This window comes from Convolutriloba macropyga, chromosome 2 (assembly GCF_964194025.1).
Source record: "Convolutriloba macropyga chromosome 2, txConMacr16.3, whole genome shotgun sequence".
Classification (NCBI taxonomy): domain Eukaryota; kingdom Metazoa; phylum Xenacoelomorpha; order Acoela; family Convolutidae; genus Convolutriloba; species Convolutriloba macropyga.
In genome coordinates this window covers 63,796,062-63,820,358 of record NC_134469.1, presented here as the reverse complement: position 1 = coordinate 63,820,358, position 24,297 = coordinate 63,796,062, and the positions used below count along the sequence as shown (strand labels likewise).

At 33.4% G+C, this 24,297-nt stretch overlaps 2 protein-coding genes across 3 annotated transcripts in view; one reads left to right on the top strand and one right to left on the bottom strand.

The window, feature by feature from the left end:
- The window catches only part of LOC142335402 (proteasome maturation protein-like), a 517,526-nt gene that overhangs the window by 384,121 nt on the left and 109,108 nt on the right, over nt 1-24,297 (bottom strand). The gene's annotated exons all lie outside the window — the stretch shown is intronic.
- Nucleotides 2,722-24,297, top strand: part of LOC142334963 (uncharacterized) — a 63,007-nt gene continuing 41,431 nt past the window's right edge. Inside the window, exons 1-3 of the mRNA XM_075383292.1 lie at nt 2,722-4,155; nt 10,320-11,425; nt 20,013-20,028. Of these exons, the coding sequence (XP_075239407.1) occupies nt 11,026-11,425; nt 20,013-20,028 (416 nt within the window). The 5' untranslated portion in view covers nt 2,722-4,155; nt 10,320-11,025. The remainder of the gene's footprint in view (nt 4,156-10,319; nt 11,426-20,012; nt 20,029-24,297) is intronic.

Below are 24,297 nucleotides of genomic sequence, written 5' to 3'. Positions count from 1 at the left end.
CGGCCGCTATTACTAATCTTAAAACATGTACGCCGCCTATACCCTATCTTAATACATTAGTGTAGACCCTCTCTCAAAAATTACTCCTATACCCTATCTTAATACATGGGGTCTACACCCCCCCCCCCCCCCCGGGGAGACTTGCTCACCCTATTACTACTAGAATTTTTCTTCAAAATATTAGATCATTACGTAAAAATTTTGGTGAGTTTCTAATGGTATCAGCATTAGAAGTAAACCTATAGTAAGATGTTTAACTGAAACATGGTTCAGTGACAATTGCGACAAGCTGAACTAAACCGCGATGCTTTAATTTTCCTATGTGGTGGTCTTAAAAATGACCACAACACATCATGCAGTAAATTATTCTCTTTAAGAAACGTTCTCTGCGCGTTTGATTTGCCTAATTGGCAAACAATTGGCAGCGCAAGGAAGAGATCCAACCGTAAAAGCAACGCTGTTGTATTTTTTTATAGTCATGACATCGAGACTGCTATCATCGAGACTACTGTCACTGACCATTTTTATTCCACTTCAAGTTTAATTGCAAACTATAATTGGATACAGAACAACCCTTCACTGTGAGTCTTTAAAAAACACGCAATGATTCATCAAAATTGACAAACATAGATTTAAAATTAAATCATCTTTTAAGCAAATTTCTTGAAGAACGCTACGCTGATGATGATTTTATTGCTGATTTTATTAATTTTCATGGGCTTGCAGAGGTTACCACAAATTAGTTTATTCCAAATAAAGTATCCAATTTAACCAACTACAATTAAATTTGGAGTGACTAACGAACTTAAAAAATTGGCTTATCTTAAAAATGACCTCAACCAAACTTTTCGGCCCAACAAAAATAAACAAAGAAAAATAAAGTACTGTCGGACGCGAAACAAGTTGCAAAAACTAGTGGAAAAAATGCAATTTTTGTCAAAAAGAATTAATTTCAACTCAAAAAAAATCTAAAATCTTCTTTAAGGCAATTCGTGAATTGGAGGAAACTCAAAATCCACCTTAGGAATTGACAAGAGCTCTTTCGAGTTGTTCATTAGTTTTTTTCTGCAGTCAGATCTGAGATAACACCTTTTTCCACATGTCATACCCAAATAATGAGATCAAATAGAACAAAACACTCAATGGTTTTAGGCTTTGTAAACAAAAAAAATTTGTCAAAAAAAGTCAAAAAGTGCCTAACAAATTTTCAGAAGATCATAACTGTGTTTATAATTATATTCTAAAAAAATTTTCGCTTGTTACTGTAGTCACAGTACTATTTAATGACTTCATCAGGACGCGCGGGTTCCCAGAATGTTTGGATAAAGCTATAGTTATTCCCCTCCATAAATAGGAAAATTTATTTAGTCCAAACAATTTTAAGCTTTTTTCTATCCTTCCTACAATCAGCAAATTATTTGAAAAAAGTTTTTTTGCTCAAATAAGCAGTTTCCTGACAAAAAATAATGTTCTTTCTCAATAACAAATTGGCTTGAGAAGAAAAATTTCCACGATCAAAGCTTTAGTCATGCCAGCGTCTGAAATGCGAAAGTCATGAGAAATGAAGACTCCAGCAAAAGGAGCAACATACTTGGATTTAGGAAAATCTTTTGATTATGTGAACCACAAACACTTGTTTAAAGTAACCTCTTGATCTGGGCTTCAGAGGGTCGGTACAAAAACTATGTCTTACAATCTTTCAAACTGAAGTCAGTGGGTTAGAATAGGTCATAAACTATCATCATGGAATATTATTGAAGTTGTGGTGCCACAGGGGTTAGTTCTGGGGCCTCTACTTTTCATTTTACATATAAATGAGATAATTCAATGGTCTTGACCTTGTAATATTTGCCGATGACACAGTTCTTCTGCAGAACGAAATGAATAAAAGTATACATTATCAGGAACGCGTAAGCGACGTTGTCAGTTGGTTGAATTATAAAACCATGACAATATTTTTAAAAAAGCAATTGATGTTATGTTTAGTAGAGGTAACAAGAGTAATTAAAATATATGATGAAACAATTGAATGCAAATTGATGTAAAAAACTTGAGTAATCAAAATATTTGATGAAACAATTGAAGGAAAACTTATGTACAAAACCTTCGTAGCTTTTTTTTGACAACCATTTGAAATTGACCGGGCATGTTCAATACTTAATTGAGAAATTGAACAATTTTATAGAGCAACGCCAGTGGCTTTAGTTCAAAATATATTGGCGTAAGGGTTAAGAAATTACTCATCGCCATGCTTAAGTACAATCCCATCTTTGCCAAATGTTTAAAACCAATGCACAGAAGCAATTTGGCAAACTTTATCTCTATGTGTGTCCAATGTTACATTCAATGAGATGCTGAACTGATTTTATGTTTTCAAATTTTTACTGATTTTATTTCTCTAAGTCATTTGTTGGTCTTTAATTCCTTTTTTGTTGTCAAATAAGTGAGTTTTTTTTAATTTTGGAGAAGAATTTCTGACCAAGTATCTTTAAACTACTCCAAGGCATCTCAAGACTAGGCTTCTTTGTAGTCTATTGATGACCTGTTGGAACTGAGTGATGTGTTTATGCTGAGTAGATAACATGTCCTTAGCTTCTGAAAAACAATTTTTAAAAAAAATTACTGTGTTTCGACAAAATGGTGGTCAGCTGCAGTGCTGCAACGTCGATGTTGAGAGGTTAAATGATTATTTGCTGTACAGAAATTGCAGAAACACAATTAATTCAATCACGTTGAAAAAGAACTTGTAATAAACTTCTCGTAAGAGTTTACACAGCTAGTTGCTAGTTATTTAAATAAATAATCAGCCTATTTTTTTGCATGGTAAAACCTTATTTTTCAATGGTTGCGTACTTTCAGTTGTTTTCTAGTTTTGCTACTGGATCATTCTTTTGTACGCTAGCAAATGTAACTTCGGTGAAGCACCGTGTTTTTTATCACTGCTCACTTTAGGATTGTGTAGCAGGCAAAAAAAGCAGCTGTCAATTGAACTGCCGAATCTTGGAACCTTTTAAAATTTAGTCAACTCTTATCAAGTATTATCTGACCTATCTTCCTTGTTACAAAATATCCTTTACCCTCTCTTTTCTACGGAGTGATTTAAGTTTCTTTATATACTTTCTATCATTAATTTGTAGCAACTTTGTGTCGCACACAGACTCTCGCGCTCTTCTTGTCTTGACTTGACTCTTTATTATATAAAGATAAATGAAACCAAAGAATTGATTTTTTAACAGTCCAGGTCTCTTATCCTGACATTGGAGTTTCCATGACATTTTAGATATTAACAGCATGGATTGAATCCTTTGGATAACGTTTCTTCCTCTAAGTTGAATTTGCCCAAATTTGTTTTCTGTAAGCGTGCGAAAATTAAACTTCGCTGTATTTATAGAACTTTATTATAATATGAGAAATAATGTATTGGATCCTTTAATTTACATATCAATAAATAAATAAAATTATTGAGTATTCGCAGTGAAAAAAAAAATGTTTATATGTGAATTCTTGTTATCTCAACTATCAGAGTTCCTATTTAGTTTACTACTTTCGAATACTTAAGAATTTATTCAGTGATCTTGTCGACCATGGCCCCGAAAGGAACGAAGAATAAACAGCCTGTGGGCATTGTTTGTTTAGGTCAACCCAGCCTTACTACCCGGCGCCTGCACAGCTCCTCTGCATTAACAGTAATTCCATCTACTTTAACCCGCGAAGGACTCCCTCCGTCCCTCCTCCTCCCCCACCCCAAAAACTTAAATGCTTCTGGGAAAAATAGTGAGCTTTGTCATTGGACGAATTTCAGAGAAAAAATCACTGTTAGTTGCTTTTTCTGGCCTGTTTCGACTACTACATCCCCATCCCCCCTTTCAAGCCTACCTTTCCACCTACGTTCGACCTGCGACCTGTTCTGTATTTCGTTGTTATCCTCAAAGTGAAAAGCCCTGAGCGTTTCGGTAAACCCAAGAAATTGTTTATTGACAAGAATAAGGTTTTATTACCATGACAATTCTTAATTATTCAGGTGCAGCTTTTAGACAGTAGCTCAGCTTCACTGCTTTTCTTAGAGACTAATTAATTATTAAGCACAACTTTTGTCATTTAGTTTTCTCTTTATTGTTGAAAGCCTTAGTGCAAGTGTTTATTGGTGCCTCAAAGGTGAGTTGATTGCTGCTGTATTTTTTGCCTAATCGGAAAAATCTACTTCTGATCCAACGCCCATATATCTCAGCACCAACAAAATTGTTGAAAAATGATTTCAGATGCTTCTGATTTAACGAAAAACCTTGAGTGTGAAAAATTATTCAATTTTTAAAAGAGTTTAAGATTCAGCTATACTTCACAAATTGGCCTATTTTATAGGGTCATGACACCCCGGTCGAGGATCTTGCCGAAAAATAACGGGGAAACAAGTGTTAAGAGAGTAAAAATAATATTTTTGCGCCGTTAGTGCTACCCTTAGGGTGGAATTCCATTTTAAGGTGTAGTTTTACTGGTGTAAAAAGAGTGGATTAAATAGTAAATTTAAAGGTGGAAAAAGAGTGGATTAACTTATTTTTTACACTCTTTTGATCACACCGTTAAAAATTATTGTTACACTCTTTTGACTACACCGTTAATACTTATTGTTGCACTCTTTGATAACACTATTAAAAATGGTTGTTACACTCTTTTTATTACACCATTAAAACTTATTGTTACACTCTTTTGATTACACCATTAAAACCTATTATTACACTTTTTTTTGCACTCTTATTCTATTGTTTACCCCTCGTATATTACACTTAAAAACAGCAACACCACCCTTAATAATCTTTTGCCATAAACACTCTTATGCCATAACAAAACAAGATCTTGAACACCACAATTTTGCACCATTTCCTCAAATTACGTTGGTTATTGAGATAAAAGTAATCTTAAAAAGCAAACTTTTTTGTCGTTTCCAGTGCCTCAGAGTGGTAAAAGTATGTCTTAACAGAAAATTCGACCTCAAACCTTTTCAAATTCTTTCAATTGTTTAAATTATCAAAAACTAAGAGACGTTTATTTGCTTTTCAATAAACTATTACCCAAATTTCTCTGTGTACAGTTAACTCTCCTACAAACACAGAGACACGCCAAAGTACAAAGAGAATTACTCACACACATGCACTCACGACCACTTACGTAGCTGTACACACAACCGGGTTTACAGAAAAACAGACATACACCTAAAAGCATACATGAGAATACAGACAAATGTACACTCAAGACGCACTCATATTTTGTTTATTTGTTCTGAAATCAAATTTCTGCGTAAAAAAAAGAAATATTAAAAAAAATTTTTGTTAAGAATTAAGCCATTTTATAAGTGTACTTCGCAGATTAGTTCAGGGATGTGTTTCATTTGTGCGTTCCTCAGTACGTTACGCACCCCCGCAGTCATGGAGCACGTGCCATTAAATAGTAAATCATTAAGTAAGAATGCTGCATGTGCGTCTGGGGGGTGCAAGTAGAATGCACCACTAAGTTTAGGGAGCATAAATTGTAAAGATCCCGATTCGGTTTCTTATAAGAGCTTTCAAATGGTATTCGTATAATTTTAGTTCTCTACGCAAATGTTTGATATTGACCTTGGGTGTCTTAACAAGGAATAAAGTTCCTCTAGCCCAAAGTACTTTATGCTAGGGGAACTTTATTCTTTGTTAAGAAGCCCAATGTCAATATCTAAATTTTGCGTCGAGAATTAAAAGTAAACTAATGTCATTCGAAAGTACCTATAAGAAACTGAATCGGGATCTTTTTAATTTATGCCCCCCTAAACTTAGTGGTGCATTTTACTTGCACCCCCCAGACGCACATGCAGCATTCTTACTTAATGATTTACTATTTAATGGCACGTGCTCCATGACTGCGGGGGTGCGTAACATACTGGGGAGCGCACAAATGAAACACATCTCTGTATCAAACTGGCGAAGTACACTTATAAAAAATGCTTAACTCTTAAGAAAAAAGTTTTTTTAATATTTTTTTTTAATTTTTCTTTCTTTTTCACGCAAAAATTTAATTTCAGAACAAATTAACAAAATAGGAGTGCGTGTGGTGTATATGTGTGGGTGCATGCGCGCTCGTGTCAGTGTCACGTTTTTCTGTATTCTTATGTATGTGTTTTAGCCTATGTATGTTTTTCTGTAATCCCGGGAGTGTGTACAGCTGTGTATGTGTTCTTGAGGGCGTGCGTGTGTGTTTCTCTTTGTGTACTTGTTTGTGAGGCGTGTCTCTGTGTTTTTAAGAGAAATAACTATACACAGAAAAGTTTGGGCAACAGTTCATTGAAAGCAAATAAACTCAATATTTTATTCGTCTGGTGCTCTTATTAGCCTTCTCTTAGTTTTTAACAAGTCAAAAAATTTGAATAATTTTGAGCTGATATCGTCTTTAAAGATATGTCTACGTTTTGTTCAATTTTCAGTGATAAAGAAATATAAACTTAATTTTTCCATACTGAGGGACTAGAAACGGCAAACATTTTTTGTCTTTTTTAGATATCTTTTCTCTCAATAACCAAAAGTATTTGAAAAATGATGCAAAGTTTGGGTGTTCAAGATCTCGTTTTTTATGGCAAAGAGTTATAGAAGTCCTTTAAAAGGTAATTAAAGGTGCAATGTTTGTGTTTTGACTGCCATTTTTGCTCTGATGACACTAGCACCAAAACTTTACAAAATAGTTCATTAAAATTCAATGAATTTCGTAGGTTTTCCAAGATTCTAAAAAAACTTTATTTGTTCCATCTTTTTGATCCTTAGTATTCTAGTTTTTTATTTCGAGCCTCTTTTCAGTAAGAAATTTTCGCAGAACAGTTTTCCTCATTTTACTTTCTGATATGATCAGTCTCATTTGCCCATCTAAGAAAGTTTTTTGTTTGCGTATTGTTTTTTGTTCGGTTTTCTTCATTTCAAGTTTTTTTTTGAATTCAACGAAAATCTACGTACAAAGTTTCTAAGCGAACTCAAAAGAGGTTTAAAAAACTTTATATTGTTTAATTGTATTCTGGTTTTTGTTTTTTTTTCTGGGTATCGCAGTTGTTTTTCATTCGAAAGCTGTTGTTTTTAAAAAAATGTCTGGTTCTCTTTTTAACGAATTAAGTTTTTAACCAGCAGTTTTTTCAGTTATTGTTGCTAGTGCTCCTCTTGAAGGACTCAAAACAAAGTGCTCTAAATTTGTTTTGGTCTTCCAAAATAATTCCTGGGGTTTAACTTTAGCACAAAAAACTCGACTCTTGTATGTTTTAGTGGCTTCTGTACAATTGTGTTCCCTTGCTTAGCACTATTATTTTATCATTGATATTCTGAAACATGGCAAACTGTTCACATTTTCCAATTTTCAGGATTTTTTTTTATTAAATTGACTTCTTAGTTTTTTTCATAAATTTTCATTTTATTCGCTAATAGCTTCCATCATCCACTCAAACAGCTATTAGGTGCTCTTATATTTTAATTGTATTTAGGTTTTTTTTTATGTTTTTTGTTATAATCCAGGGACAACTTGTACGCTAGATTACGAGTTACGTCAGTCATTAATTGAACTGAATCGGGTTCAAGAAATTCAAACAGTTCCTTCAATTGTGTCAAATTATTACTAGAGAAAATGGGAGCAACGTGCACCACCAGGTAGAAGTTTTCAAAAACTTTTTCGATGAAACCAAAATTGAACTATTAGTGAAAAACCTGGTTTTACATTAGCCCTTTGGTCCTGTTATGTCTGCTCACTTTCGACTTAGTTGTGAGCGTAACGTGCAGGTAATGTTTTATGAGGTTCTCTTTGTTTAAGCGAATATTTTTTGGTAATGCGTGATTTTCTTCAATCTTAAAATGATTTTCTTCAAAAAGCTGCAATTGGAGGTGTTCACATTTACTGTGGATAATTCACTTTAATTGAAATTTTTCAGACAACTCTTTCGGAAAGCACATACAATTTTTTTTAATTAAGTTTTTTAATTATGCCTGTTTTTCCCATCAGGTTTTTGAAACTATAAACCGACGAAGCTCCCACAGCTATTTTTTTGAAGCCTGCCAGCTATGTTCGCATAATTGTTGCCATTACTGTAAAATTGCCATAGAGTATAGACTAGTAGCATAGCAGAGTTGTAAGAACGGGAAACATAGTATCGTCTGCTAAAGAATGAGCGTCGAAGCTCTGTTTTGCTTTTTTTTCTTAACTTTTCCTTATTGAAAATTTTATTTTTTGCTCAGAAATTCATAAGGCTCTTTTTTTCTCTACTGCCGATCCAATATGAATCAACAGCATTAGATCTCTTTTTCGGAGGTCCTCGCATCAGATGAAATCGATTCAATCTTTTACAAAACAACACTTCAGAAACGCCGAGAAAGCCTTAAGCGATGCACCCATTCTTCACGGACATAAGAAAACCTTTTCAAATCTTTTTCACCCAATAGCAAGAACGATAGCACACAATTAATTCGAAGCAGCTGAAGATATAGGCAGGATGAAAGTTAATGGCGTTAGCATACTAAAAAGATAGTTGTTTCCAACAGCCCGAGAGTGTTGGCACGTCAATTACAATGGTTTCCCACGAAGTGTACTGCTTATTTTGTTTTGAACAATGCACCATATCTGTTAGACGAGGAAACGCTCATCAAAAAACATAAACCCCCGGAAAACGTTGAAGCTGTAAAACCACTCAACCTCCAAAAATAAAAAAAATCCATTCGTGAAAAATTGATTTAATGGACGAAAGCATTTGTATTATCTACTGTACATTAATTTAGGTCTTTTTAAACGATTGTAGATTTGAGATGCGAATGTTTGAAACTATGTTCTTGAACAGACAGATGAATGCCTCTAACTTTTTTTAGTACATATGACAAAGAGGATAACATTGCGCTGCGAGGATGTTCATTCGAGTCTTCCACTGGTAAAAAACAGCTAGAATGGCTAAAGGTACCGTTCAATGCGCATGCGCCTTCATTGCACACATGATCTTAGTGTGAAAAATTTGAAAAGATCATATTGGCCGCCATGAATCCCTAGGAAAATTCATACAACTACTTACAATTAAGAGCTTTCCATGCCTCACGGTCCATAGCTATGCCTCAGAGGCACTTGAGAATTGATATGAATCTATCACAACCGAACATGGGCTTAATTTATCCACTTAATTGTCAACGGCTAATTGGCGGGATGAAATTATGGAAGGGCTAAATGATAGAGGGGTTAAATGATAGAGGGGGTTAAATGAATAGGGGTGAAAAGAAGTTGAACCTTTTAATAGCAATCACAATGTGAAGATTTCCAACTTTTTCTGTAGCTTTTACTCTTGTCGGTTATGTTTTATAATCCTAAGCAATTACTTGCTCTTTTTACAAGTTTCTGCTTTCAATTTCCAGTTTGAACAGTTTGTGCTATTGTTATTAATTAACTGATTAAGATATTCTCTTTTATCATTGGATATCATAAACAAGCAAGAACTTTTTGACATGAGAATAAAAAAAAACAAATCATAGAAGAGAAACCAAACCTTGAGGATTAAAACGACTAGCCTATATGCATTATTGTTATTTCAAAACTTAATGAAAAATCTAGGTCTGAATATTCCATATAGAGAACTGGCCGAAAAGTTTTTCAAAATAATATGTTCTTTTGAGCAAAATTGAAGAAAATTTTAATTTCCTGCAGTTGAAATTAATTTCAATTTCCTGCGCTGCATAGGGGCTAATGAACTGATTTAATAGACGAAAGCGTTTTTATTATCCACTGTACATTAATTTAGGTCTTTTTAAACTAATGTAGATTTGAGATGCGAATTAGAACACACAGATGAATGTTTCTAACTTTTTTAGTACATATAACAATGCGGTGTACATTGGAATTGTATTCAAAAGATCGGTTTCTTATTGTATTAGAACAAAGAAAGGAGGATTTGTGTGTGAACAAAATGATCTAAGAATGGATCCATGAAATTAGCTGTGTCGCCGCATGCAATTTGACTTGCCTGCGGGATCTAATTGTGGAGGAAATTATGAAGAAAGCTAGACTGATAGATTGATTGAACGTTTGATAAATGCGGTGGCCTTTTTGAGCAGCTCGTACACACCTTGTTAAATGTCAATCTTGATAAAGATTAAATGATGTTGAGCTTGCTTGGGTAAAAACAGAAACGGCGCGTCGTAATTGAATTGCTCTTTGGAGGTATTTCTTAATATTTCCTGTGACTGACTATCGTTGCTCTAGTTCGTAAATTTTTCATTTTTTTATTTCTGCCAGAAAAGTTGAATTGATGCATTTTGTCTCTCTTATCGTGTTCCTTGTGTTTTTTGTTTAAGCTCTGCTGCGCAGTTGAAAGAGATTTGGTTATGTGCATTAAGCCAACTGTTACCCTATTGGTCAATTTATTCAATTTGTGTCCTCCTTCGCTTTCTTTCTTCTCTTAGCTGCGCTGTCAGCGTCCAAAAATGCGGAAAAACGATTAAATTGAACGGAAACGGATAGATAGTACACATTCGCATCCTCTTACTTATTCTTCACAGAACTAAGCAAGCACAGTTCGTATCTGTGATGGAACCACGCCATGCCGTACAAAGGGACGAGAGTGTGTAATGTGTGCGGTGGTGGTGGTGTTTTTTGAGTAAAAATTAGCAGAATTAGTATAACAAATGTGTGTTATTTGCTTTGGAATATTATTATTTCCTCTGATGTTTTTATTCCCTTTTCATATTTTAATATTATCATTCCCCTTTATCTAACTGCCATTTTATAGATTCATCGTTCAAATATTCGCTATATACACTTCCTTGTATTTGTATCTGCGCGTCAATTGTTTTTGCTCATTTGCAGAAGAAGATTTTACACACAATCAAGCATTCATTTGGCGCTTATATTTTTTTATTTGGCTCCTTTCCAATCCACTTTTACCTTTATACGAAGTCCTTGTCTCGCTTTTGGACATTTTTCATAGGAAACCTTGAACACCACAGAAGCGCTGGCGTTACTGCAATAAAAGCTGACATCATCATTAATGATTCCATAAAAATGGCGCCTGCAGTTGAACTGGGTGGCGAATCGACGGACGAAATAAACTCAGCGATGATAGCAAAATTGGACAACAATGCGGGGTTAAACGGGTCAACAACCCTACATGGCGTGGATGATGAGAAGGTGTTTGCACCGTGTGATAACGCATGCATGATCAAGTATTGGGTGCTGGAGGGGTACCTGATAGTTCTACTCATAGGCACTGTGGCTGCCAACAGTATGTCCATATACAAGTTGTACAAACAGACCAAGCAGAGTGCCGGATCTGCTGGACAAGATTCGAACCTGGCCTGCATCGTGGGATTGAACTTGAGTGCCATCAATTTGGCAGTTGGTGTGCTCGGTAAGTTTTGTCAGAACTTTACAGCACTTTCTTCTCTTTTCCATGATATCCAATGTTAGCTTCAGTAAGGAAACATCACAAAGATTTCATAATGGAAAATTAATTAATTTGTTTTATTTTTTTTGCGTAGGCCGTATTGACCACCTGCTATCTGAGAGTCTGAACTTGAAAAAAAAACAAGTGATTGTCAAAAAGGTTCTCTCCAAACAACACTACAGTTGATCGGCTTCGAAAGTTGACAAGACTGGGCCATTTTTTTCGACAGATTTTTTGTCACATTTCAACTTAATAGTATGATTTTAATTTTTTGGAACATTTCTGTTGGTCTGGCTGAGATACCCAACGATATAGAAACTAATCTATGTAAGTGATTCTGTTTCATGCTTTTCCTCAAACTTGCGATTTCTGAAATTTGGGTTTCAATATTTGATTGGAATCGACGCAAAATTTGTTACGCACTATTTGTTCATACCAATAATCTCTCAACCATTTAAAGGTGTTCACAATTTTACGCTACGGTTGGGTTCGTAGTGGTTGGCTGAACAATGAACCATTAACTCAAATTGCGTTTTTAAATGGAAATGAAAAAATTTGTAGGGTATTTGAATAAACAGAAATACAACATCAGAAAGCTTTAGGTTAGAGTTAGATTATCTTCTGTAAAGTTAGAGTATCTTCCTTTACTTATCTTGTCGATATTTTTATTGATAAGGACGTGAAAAAACACGGTGTCACAGGAATTAAAAGAAATGAAAAACAAAATTTTGAGAAAAAAATCAAGCTTCGCAAAATTTATATAAAAACCAAAATAAATACAGAATGTAAAAAGCATCCTGAAAAAAAAACGAAATAAAGAAAATCCCGAATAAATTTTTTGTTCATAGCGATCACTATGGAACGAAAAATAGGAGCAATTTTTTAAATGATGACCACCAATAAGATTGTAGCGACGTGTTGCAATTTTGAACTCAGAGCGACATCTAGCGCTCAGATTTTGACATTTTTTACGGAAATTTCTTGTCACGGGTACTTGGAGATATTTCATAGATAAATCTGCCACAAATCTCAATAAAGAAAAAATGTTAACCAGTTGCGTCAAATTTTCACCCATCAATTTACTCATTGTATAGAATTTTATGTGCTTGCACAAGAAAAACCTCCGAGAGAAGAATTAGAAATTAAAAAGTTTTTTTCAATTCCGTTTTTTGAGGAGTTATTGAGGTTTAAACTTTTTGTGAGCATATTTGACGTGTTTTGACGTTAACTTTTAGCGTAATTTTTGTTCAATATCTGTATTATTTTACTGAATTTTTTACCAAAATGTTTTCTCAAAAACTCTTTGTTGAAAATGGATTTATAAAGTATTATCAATAGACGATCCACGATTTAAAAAAATGTTTGTTTGTTTTCAATCAAAACTGTCCTAAATCCATTTTTAAAAAAACTTTCACAATTATTATTTTTTTAAATTTTCAATTACAGGCAGTCAATACTTATATCAAATTTCTTTTTAATTAAAAGTTTAATTTGCGCTTAGATCAGATGCAAAGAACACATAATTTGTTTTCAGGGAACAGCTTATGGTTTCATGGTTTCGACACCATTATGGCTGTTATGACGATAAAAAAGTTCGAAAAGTAAATGGGAGATTTTGGACTTTACTACAATTTAAAACTCATTTCTGAGAATTTTTTTGTCGTTACCATTATTTACAGATATCAGATTATTTTTTCCGATTGAAAAAGCAGTCTGGTTTGCGGTTTTATGTTTTAACATTTGCTTTTATGACCTTGACTTTACTATTTCTCAGAAGTTTTTGTGATATTTGATTGTTTGTTTATAATTTTGGTCCTTTTGGAAAGTTTTGACTTTTGTTACCTTACCAGAACGTGGAAAATTTAAATTCCCAATGGCGTTGAAAAAATGCTCAGTTAAATGCAAAAAAATGTTCTGCGGCTAACTTATAGTTTTAATAGCTCATACTATCTTCTGAGAGTTTACCATTAAGTTTACTATTAAATCAGTTATTAAATGTTTACTGCTTAAAATTGAAAGTTTCAGTGGCTTTGTTTTTGTTCCCATTTTCAAAAATTTTGGATATTCATTCAAAATTCAGGTTTTTTGACGTCTTATGATGTTACCAAGACGATGACAGTTTCATTAGATGAATAAAAGAGGCTCAATATACAAAACTTTTTAGTAGATATTTTGTTTTCTTATTGGCTTCGACAGTTTTTTCTCAACTTTAATTGATTATCTGGTTTTTGCCGGTACTTTTTGTTCTTTGTTTAGACACAAACTATTTTTATAAGTGATGACAGGCTTCAATTGCTTGTTTTGAAGTATAGTTGAAAATATTCATTGACGTCCGATTACAGCTAATGGTTTTCTGTGAATTTTTTCATTTAAAAAAAGCAGAAAACTTTGAACTCTCTCCCCGCTTTCGTTCATTCCGTTTAACTGTAACTTAGTCTCATCAATGAAAAGTCCCATCTTGATTCTTGGGTATCAAATATCAATCTCTCTATTGTATTTTTAATGTAACCGACGTTTGATAACCGGGCCAATATAATAAACATTTACCTTAAAATTGTTGATGGTCAGTATGTATTTTTCTTTTAATTGCCTTTTACACGTACCCTTTACCAAAAAGTTGCATTGAATCGTCTTTTTATATATTCACTAAAAAAATAGTTTTAATTTGAATAATACTACATAAAATTCACTTGATAGCTAAAATACTTAAAGTATTCGTGAATTGTTTAAATTCTTTAGTATTTTTGTATGTGTTGTTTTTGTGTAGTCCTGAGTCCTGTCCAATGGCTTAATCTCACAAAGGATGGATGTCAATATTTTCTTAAGGAGTTATATGCAATCTATCTAAGATTTTGTAGTAAAATGCTAATGGTTTTTTTGCCTTTTGCAAATTTTTGTGTTCAAAAAGTTTGATGGATTTTTGAACTTTGTCTTGTATTTGGTTTATGTCAACGTTTTAAACTTTAACCCATTTTTTGGTTTTTAAGTAATATTTTTTGTTCTAATCACAAAATTCCAGTATAGCGTGAAATCCTCCTTTTCAATATAGTTTTAAGTTCTGAAAAACATTGGGACCAGGAGAAGACTCAGAGAGGTTGGAATGTTGAAGAAGCATTTTGGCCCTATGACTCTTTAGTGCGCTATATATGTTTTGAACGCATTGATCACATTTATATAGGTCTTCTATTGTCACTTAGTTTTTATCGGACATGTCATAAACTTCTGGATGAAAAAGTGTGTATTTTCGATGCCTAATACACAGACAAAGGTCTGAAAACCAGTCAAATCTTATCTAATTTGATTTTTTTTGGATTTCAACACTTAAACTCATACAAAGCGGCATATTTTTTGTTTTTTTTTGTGTTAAATTTATTTTCAATACAACAATTAAAAGCTAGTTTGCGAAAAATTTACCTTTAAAAATAGCAACTTTCCTCATAAGGTCATAAACTTCTGGATGAAAATGTGTGTATTTTCGATGCCTAATACACAGACAAAGGTCTGAAAACCAGTCAAATCTTATCTAATTTGATTTTTTTGGATTTCAACACTTAAACTCATACAAAGCGGCATAATTTTTGTTTTTTTTGTGTTAAATTCTTTTTCAATACAACAATTAAAAGCTAGCTTGCAAAAAATTTACCTTTAAAAATAGCAACTTTCCTCATAAGGTCATTCACAGGAAAAATTGTGTAAATTTTTATCACACGATGAAATTTTTCTCGTGTAAAATCACACGAGATGCATTTTTCTCGCGAACTGTCTTGACTTCTCGAAAACTGGTATTATTTAACAACAGAGAGTTTTAGAGAGTATTGCCACTCGAAAAGGTACTAATCGGAAAAACTCCCACTGAAAAACTACGAGTTTTTTTCCAAGTTCTCATTGTCCGAGGTTGTCTCTACCGAAAATTTGTTTTTGAAATAAATGCAGGTAATTAAAAGGCTTTTTCAAGTGGCCGTAAAGATAATGATCTACTGCATATATGAGTATGCGTTTATGGAAAATATCTCGGATATAAAAGCTACATTGGAAATAAAATTTAGACACAGACAATTGCGTGCATGTTATACTTTCAGCAAAGACATTAACATGAAAAAATGTCCGAACTCTCATGGCTTTTTGAGATAAATGACCGGGAGTTCTCTTCCAAATTGACAAACTAATTTCCTCTTTTTATATTGGTTTGTCTGGCAACTATGATCACTGCTATATTTCCATCACATGTAGTAACAACTATTAGTTGAATATGTATTCGTACATAGCAGTCTCTTTGTACATTCAGATCATGTAGATATGTCCATGTTACGAAGTGAGGAAAGTTTACAAAAAAATGGATAACATTAATGAAGAACACTTGTCACTATAAATACAAAAAATAAAAGCTCGTAAACTATCTTTTTTCCGCTCGTAAACTAACTAACCAACAAAATACACCAACAAAATAACTAACTAATCAACAAAATACATTGGGTGCATGTATTATCTTTGGAAGCACATTATCATAAAAATGTTCATGTCTTTTTGAGATAAATGAGCGGGAACTGCAAAAAATATTTAGCAAAATAGAAGACGAATCTGGGCCTTCTCAGGGTCGAGACTCGGAAGCTTCTAGATAATTTTGGTCAGTTATTTAATGGGTTGTCCAAATTTATTAAATTGTTCACCAAAAAACGGGGAAAGTACTAGGTCGTCTGAGATCAACGAGAACCAAATCAAACTTTAAACATAGTTTAACACAAATTTCAAAAAGTAAATCAGCATGATAACATCTTGATGTGCGAATATTTATGACCAATTGTTTTAGTTCTACGTATGACATCTAGTGAGGTATCATTACAGTTTTGACTTTCAAATGACAGTAGGATTAATTTCATACAAGTTTGCATGGAACCATTTAACCTTTTTGTTACAAGTATGAATTTGTTAGTTTGAATGAAAAAAAATGGTCAGAATGAATTCTACAATGTTTGGAGGTTTTTAGGGTCACTTGAGACTATCATTTCCTCATTAAAAATTTGCTTCATATAGCTTTTTCCCCGTGAAGTAAAGTGTTCCCATACTACCTAATTAACCCACTTCAATAGAGCTTAATTGGAACCATAGCAGCGCGTCGCGATAACTTTACACTTTTAGTTGGAACGCAAAGGTTGTGCCTTTGAAACCAAGCCCACTTATATTTTGGTATACTTTTGAACTCTGCGATCTGTTGAACCGAACTTGTGTTCATTCACCATAACTGAGAAATTATGGTAACTATGTACCTCGCTACGGGCAGAATATTGCAAATAATGTCTGATCAATTACACTGCGCCCATTACACATAAATGGCTTCTCTGGTGGCTTTCAACTTTTCCAATTTCACGCAAATTGGTACTCAAAATGCCCTCAAAATTGCGAAACAATTATATCAAAATATGAAAGCATGAAATACTTTTTCCACAGACAAGAAGATATTCAAGTAATCTTCGTTGTTCCGCTGATGCTATCGTTAGCCCAAAAAGAAAGGCAAATTAATTTTTATCAATTTTATGAAACGGTGACTTCTGAGTATTTCAGTTGTTATTTCCGCCTCCAGAAATATGAAGACCTCCGAAGAAATTCAAAATTTATAAGAATTGTAATGAGCGGGAACTGCCAAAATTTTTTTTTAGCTATATAGAAGATGGATAGCTATATATAGGTCAACTCACAGTCAAGAGTAGGAAAGTTCTAGATGTTTTTGGTCGGTAATTTGATGCATAGGTTGTAGTTGCCTAACTTAAGTTTTAGTGGCTGTAGATCTTATAACCAGATGAACAAGACAATTTGGGCAATAATTAAGTAGCTGAACAGGATGGCTCAACCATTGATTTAGTTAACGTTGAACTCTGTGGAATCATAACAACAATTCTCTATCTCAATCTGAAAGCTAATTTGAGACTATTATGGGTATTTAGGTATAGATTCTACAGAATCAGCATATTGAAACAATAGTGCGTCGACGTATTGAATGTTTTCAGATCTATTCTATTCCATAACCGTTTCTAACGGTAATAAACATATTAACTTCAGGCGTTTATAGCTATTTTTGCAACTAATTTTTAGCTTGTAAAGGACTTTAAATCATTTCATAACTTGCAGAGAGAATTTTAAAAAGCAACTACTCAGAGTTTGTTGTCAGAGCAACTCAGCTCTGAATCATGACCTTTCAATTACGGATTTTTTCTCTGGCCACAGTCACCTTTAACACCCTCAAGCGAAAAAATCCGAATATCTGAATTATCTCTGGCCAACTTTCAACTTAACTTTGGAAACCGTGTGTGCACAGTCAGAACTTTCATCCAGAAAAAACGTTTGAGAAAGATTTAGTTAGAAAACGGAAAAACGATATTGATTTTAAAAAAGTGGTGCAAATTGATAAATAAATGGCACGGCTTTGTTTGAAAATGTTTGATGGCTTAAATGGTTTTAAACTAGTACATGGATCCATCGATTTTACACCTTGCACATGACTCCACCTGTATAAAAAAATTTAATCCCCCCAAAAAAAATAACAAAACCAATAGCATTACAATCTGAAATAATTGAATAACTTTTCAAAAGAAAAAGGTTTCTCAGCTCGCCTCCATATAAACTGGGCATATTATCATTTTAATTATGTACTTTTATTGGTACTTAACTGGTTTAATTTGAAATATTCTGAAAATTAAGAAACGGTACTGCCATGCTCAAAAAGCGTGCATCATGCAAAAATTTTATATAAATATTATCAAAAATTTCAAAATTGTTCTGATTTTTGCATGTTCAATGAAAAATGTCAAATAACGTATCGTATGCACAGACCAATTTCAGTAAAAAAATCATAATATGAGTCTTATATGACAATAATTCATTACGACACAGAGGTATACCCCAAATTTTCCGCCTTAGTAAAATTGGCTCGAAAATTAGATACATACAATGAACGGAATTAGGAGACATCCTTTGTATCTTACTTTTCGCAAAAGAAGTTCCGCCAATTTTGCGAAACAAAAGAACATTCGGTGCGAAAAGTAGGTAACAAATCTTGCAGCACGTTTCCGCTCAATTTAGGTATCTATTATTCGCGCGCATTTTGAGCATGCAATAAGCACTTTAATAAAGATTTAATTGACGCTTTCAAAGCTTTAAAAGGCTTTAAATAAATGCAACCACAAAAACTTTTTTCCTGAAAAATTCCTTGCAAATCCAAGGCTTTGTATATCAATGTGGGACTGGCCAATTTTAATAAGTAATTATAAATAGTACTAATAAGTAGTAATAAGTAGTAATAAAGCAATATAAGTAGTAATAAAGTAGTAATAAAGTACTACTAGTAGTAATACGTTAGGCCTAATTAAATAAGTAGTAATTAAGTTAGGCTTAATTGTGAATTATCAGCGAAATCGAGCTACATTGCGTGCGAAAAATCGATACATAAATGGAGCAGAAGAATGATACAAGCCGTGCAAAAAAAGGGTTTTATATTTAGTACTTGTTTTTCGCGGCTAGGATTAGGACACTTTTGCGAACACGGGATTCTAATTTCCCTTCCATTTTGACGGTTTCTGCTAAAGTAGCTATTTCCTGCAATAATATTCCACTTTCAATGTATTAACATAATAAAAACGAACACGAGATACACGCATCGGGCAAATCTGCCCGTGACGATTTGGGTATACCTCTGCGTCGTCATGTTGGAAACCATTAGAATACCACGACTTAGTACTCTTTTTTGACGATTTCTTTTTAAAAACTTAATGAATCAGTACTGACATACTATGACATCAAGGTCTGGGTAACGACAAAAGAAGAATTGTACTTACTTTTTTTTCTAGCTGAAACAATCTTTTGATTATTCAATTTACATTGGACCTGACTGATAAGGCGTGTAATTTTGTGGATATACAATATGATCAGTGTCTGGTCAAGAACACTTTTTTTCTCAGTGGTTTTGTTTCGAAGAGAAAACTCTGTTTATTTAAAAAATAAGGTTTTTAAATACCGATGATTACCGCAAACTACTGCTGAAATTACAGGTTACCAGTTTTAGGTAATTTTACATTGAGACATTGCAATAAATATTTGGAGTGCCAAAAGAAACAAAATAACAAATTTGGTGAAAACTCAATTTGATCGAAAAAATTTGAACATCTGATTTTCAAAATAATCGAACGGAGCTCAGATAAAATAAAATTTGAAATTGTTTTAACAAGATGTGGCAAATAGAAGCCCAGTAAAAGAGATACGTTTTGTCGAAAAGGGTGTCGTATCTTGGACAGTTTTAAAATAATAATCACTTTAGTTTGGCAGCATTATACGATATTTGAAAAATGTCTCTGTTACGCATTGACATCTAGTAATTTTTGTTGCTGTTTATTGTTTCGATTTACGACATTAACAAAAGTCTTGGTGTACAAATCTGGGCTTTCCGCTATTGAATATTTGTTCTCGGCTTTTTGAAAACTATAGGCCTATACTTTAACCTCAAAAAAAGCTATAATAAAGTTGATAACTTCTGAAGCAACCTTGCATATACTCGGATTCAGTGCTTTATAATTTTGTGTTCTTGAGAAATTGAACATTGAACTTTGAATGAATTTAGTGTGGATTGGAGAATGGTACATTATATTTTTTAACCTGACAACAAATTTAATGACAATTTGCGAGCAGTTCAGTTCTTTTAAACAGTTTCATCCAATCAAAAAAATTGTTTACAGGTCTCATCAGAATCTTTAGCTATATACAAGAAAGTTGAGACAACAAAGTTAGCTTTATGCAAAAAGTCTGCACAACCGGGAATATTGAGAACTACATCTTTACTGATAAATGTTTTCTAGATTAAAAAGGTAAGAATGTTTTTTATGTAAAAAGGTGTCTAAATAAAGGAGAGAAAACACGCCTGAATCGAAACAGCTAGTTCTCAATAAAAGCAATAAGGAGATTTTAGCAACGCGACTAAGAAACCAAAAAATAAAACAACAGATTGGCATTTCACAAATTTTGGAATAAAAATTATATAGAAAAAAATTGTGATTAAAATTTTCAGGAAAGAAAATTTTAATCACAATAGGGAGTCACAAAGAGTGTTTTGTGACTCCCTAAAGTTTCTCGATTTCCCATACATGTACACTTGTTCCCTAACACAAACCTTGCTTCAAATTTGACCTCAAAAATCACCAAAATTTATGCGCAGATCCTTAAAAAGGTCTGTTCTCAAATAAAATTCGATATTTTAGAATTGTAAACATAAAAGTATATAAATAGAGACCAGCTCACACAATATTAGATATCTCAGCTCACAGCAATTCATTGATTGAAGAACAGCAAAGTTTGAACGAATTTTGACAAAAGTTCTAAGATTGGGCAAGTTCAGTTTAAAGTGTTCGTGAGATTTCTCGAAAGTTAATTAACAATTACCCCAAAAAATAGAAAATGAACAGAAAAGTAAGCCTAGTGACTGTAAGAATTTGATCAAGCTAGCTAAAATTTTGTCTATCTTCATTTTTCTTCAATTTTATTGGGTATCGGAGTTTTGGATGGTATGATAGTGTTTGGTGAAAAATTTTTGTTGGTAGATACCTTTAAAGAAGCTTTTAGTTATCTAGAATGATTTACAAAATTAGAAAAAGATCCATTAAATTCTAAAGGATTGTCACAAATTGGGGGTAAAAGTGATGTCAAAAAGTTTTCCAAAAAATCGAATTTTTAAAATTTCTCCAGAAAAGTAGAATCTCTGAAATTCTAGATGTAGGACGCTTTTATTGGATACCAAACTTTTTGGTCCTAGACTCGTTCCAGAAAACCAAACAAAAAAGTCGATTGGCGTAAATTTCTTTCCTTTTTTCAAAAAATCTGGGCAAAAAATATTTTTTGATATGAATGATGTTTTTGGAGACAATTTTTCAACCGGTGGTAGATTCTTATCAAATCCCACGCATCGCTAGCATTTGCCCCACTTAGATTGTACAATGTTTAAAATTTATCGAGGATTTGAAACAGTGCTTCAATTACATTCAGAATTGCGTTACTCCATATTTGTTATCCCCTGTCCACCCAAATTTCGAAAAATTATTATCATTTTTGATCTGTTAACTTGATTTACAGTAAAGACTCCAAAGTATTATTTGCATGTGGAAAAAAAGACATGTTTAAACAAAAATGCTAATCTGTAATATTTGTTCAACTTTTTTTGAGTGCCACTATTTCCGATTGACGTCGATGTTTTCTATAGTACTTTCGCACAGTGTTATATTTCACTGGAAAATTCAACGGCGAAATTCTGAGAGCTAATAATTTAACGGTGGCGTTATTGTTTTGAGCCCAACTTGACCTGCAAACACTTGCAGCTTTTTGCCCTAGCAGTTGTACTGTCCTAATTATATTCGCAAAAATTCAATCTCAAAAATTATGTTCACGCTAATCTGGAGCACCCCGTCAATTTGAGGAGGAGGAACAGAATGGGAATAGATTGAAAAACATGTCAAAATACGTGACAGGGGTGTTGGGGGTATTGATTGCAGCCTGTTATTGCCAATTCAGTGGGCTAAAAGGGTGGGGGTGACTTAGGGGATGTGAGTTGTTGTTAGCGGTTGTTAGGGGTTGTGGAATGAAGTATAACCCACTACAACGCTCGCTTTCTTTTTTTGCCTGTCGTGTTCTTTTAGCTGCCTTTAATTTAATCTACGCCAAATGCATTATTGCCAACATTTTAACTCACTTATCTCTTTTCAAATCCAGTCCTTGACAGCTATGAAATGCAAGATATTATCTTGACAGTGGGGTGATCTAGACATTCTGAAATGTGCCTCCGATCTAATTCACCAAATTGATGACTCTATTGAGCCTAATTTTCAATCTTTCTACTGAGGAAATTTTGATGTGTCGCAAACATTGTTTGTTGTCGCAATGAAGTAATGTTCCCAGGCCGAGGATTTTTCCCAAAAATAACGGGGAAAAGAGTGTAAAAAGTGTAAAAATAATAAAAAAAAATACACCCGTATTATTTCTCCGCTTAATTAAGGGTGGAAGAGTGTAAGGGTGGAATTTGAATTTGAATTTGAATTTCTCCTGTTAATTTATAAAGCACGCAGAAGTTGTGGACACAGCAGAATCCACTATGAAAAATCCATAAATCCAAAATTTCATCAGGAGTGGACGCTTGCAAATACTAACGTATCTTAATTAAGCGCCCAGATTTTATTTAAAAACAAGTTTTTTTAACGTATAGTTTTGAATGATCAAGCTATATTGAAGTGCATTGACTAGTTTTTTAACTTTTATACAGGACATGGTCTCTTGTTCAAGCTGAGGTAGTATTTTTTGTTTCAGTAGAAAATTCATCAAAATTCTACCGCGATAACCCAGAGATGTCCGAATTGAAATTCCTTTTGACGTTTTTGTTTGTGTAATGCGAGTGGTTTTCGAGCGAGTATTGTACGAAAAATTTTGATTTGCGGTCAAAATCTCATTCACCGTTTTGTTTGAATGTAACCCAAAGTATGATTTAAGGCTGAATGAAAGCAGATGTTTTATGTACAATTCACAAATTGTCAAAATTTTGAACTCGAATAAAGTATCAAAGATGGAGTCACTTGGTTTCTTTCTAAAGACAATTCTCAAAATTTTCTTTTGTAACCGTTCAATTTTTTGAAGCTTATTCAACGTTGTTCCACCAAAAATAAGAAGTCCATACTCAAAAATTGGTACCACTGTAGTTTTGTAGAACATCAAAACGGTGTTGCGACTGCAAGTTCTCCTTAGCCTTGCAATTATTCCGATCCACTTCTTTAATTTTAAACAAATGGATTCCATATGTTTTTCGAAAGTTAAATTCGCGTCTAAAATTACTCCTAGATATTTGTAGGTATTGCACTTCTGAACTGGGCAGTTTTGAATGTTTGTGTTTGCTTTAGTTTCAAAAAAATTCATTACAAAAGTTTTTGACTCGTTTAAATCCAATTTATTTTGATGTAGCCAATGTGAAACTGAAAGAATTTCAGTAATTAATTCTTCATAGGTTGGTCTGCTTTTGAAAAGGAGGCTGGTATCATCGGCAAAAAAATACGGAGTGGATAATTTACAAGCGTCCACAAAGTCATTAAAGTACAGTATAAATAATACAGGACCCAGAACAGAACCTTGAGGAACTCCATTTTTTACTATTAGTTCTTTCGATATTCTATTTTTCCATATAACACACTGTGTTCTTGATTTGAGATATGAAGAAAACCAGCTTAAAACCTGACACCTAATTCCAAAGTTTTCTAATTTTTTCAACAGCAGCGTGTGATTAACAGTGTCGAATGCCTTTTTCAAATCTAGGAAGACCGTGGTGCTATTGTTCCCTTTTTTTTCAAACCTTATGTTTTCCACTACATTTACGAGTGCATCAACTGTTGATCTCCGATTACGGAAACCAAACTGATTTTCACCAAGAATTTTGAATTTCTCTATGTAGTTGAGAATTTTTATTTTCATAATTTTTTCAAATACTTTTCCAAAAGACGGCAAAATCGAAATTGGTCGATAGTTATTGGCATCAGTTTTTGATCCCGTTTTGAAATGCGGTTGGATAGTTGCTCGTTTTAGGCTATTTGGGAAAACTCCGCTCAAAAAAGATTCGTTGATGTAATTAACTAAAAATGGGGCTAAAGTTCTATCAAATCTCTTAATGAAGGTGTTAGTGATCAGATCCACACCATGCGCAAAAGAATTTTGTAGGCTGGCTATTTGTGAAAGCACTTCTACTAAATTTGTTTCATGTAGCATCATAGATTGTTCTTCAGAAAAATTAGATGAAGGAAAGCTTATTTGAGGTAATTTGCTTACTATTTCATCTGCAACATTTACAAAATGTTCATTGAAATAATCAGCTATGCTACTGGGGT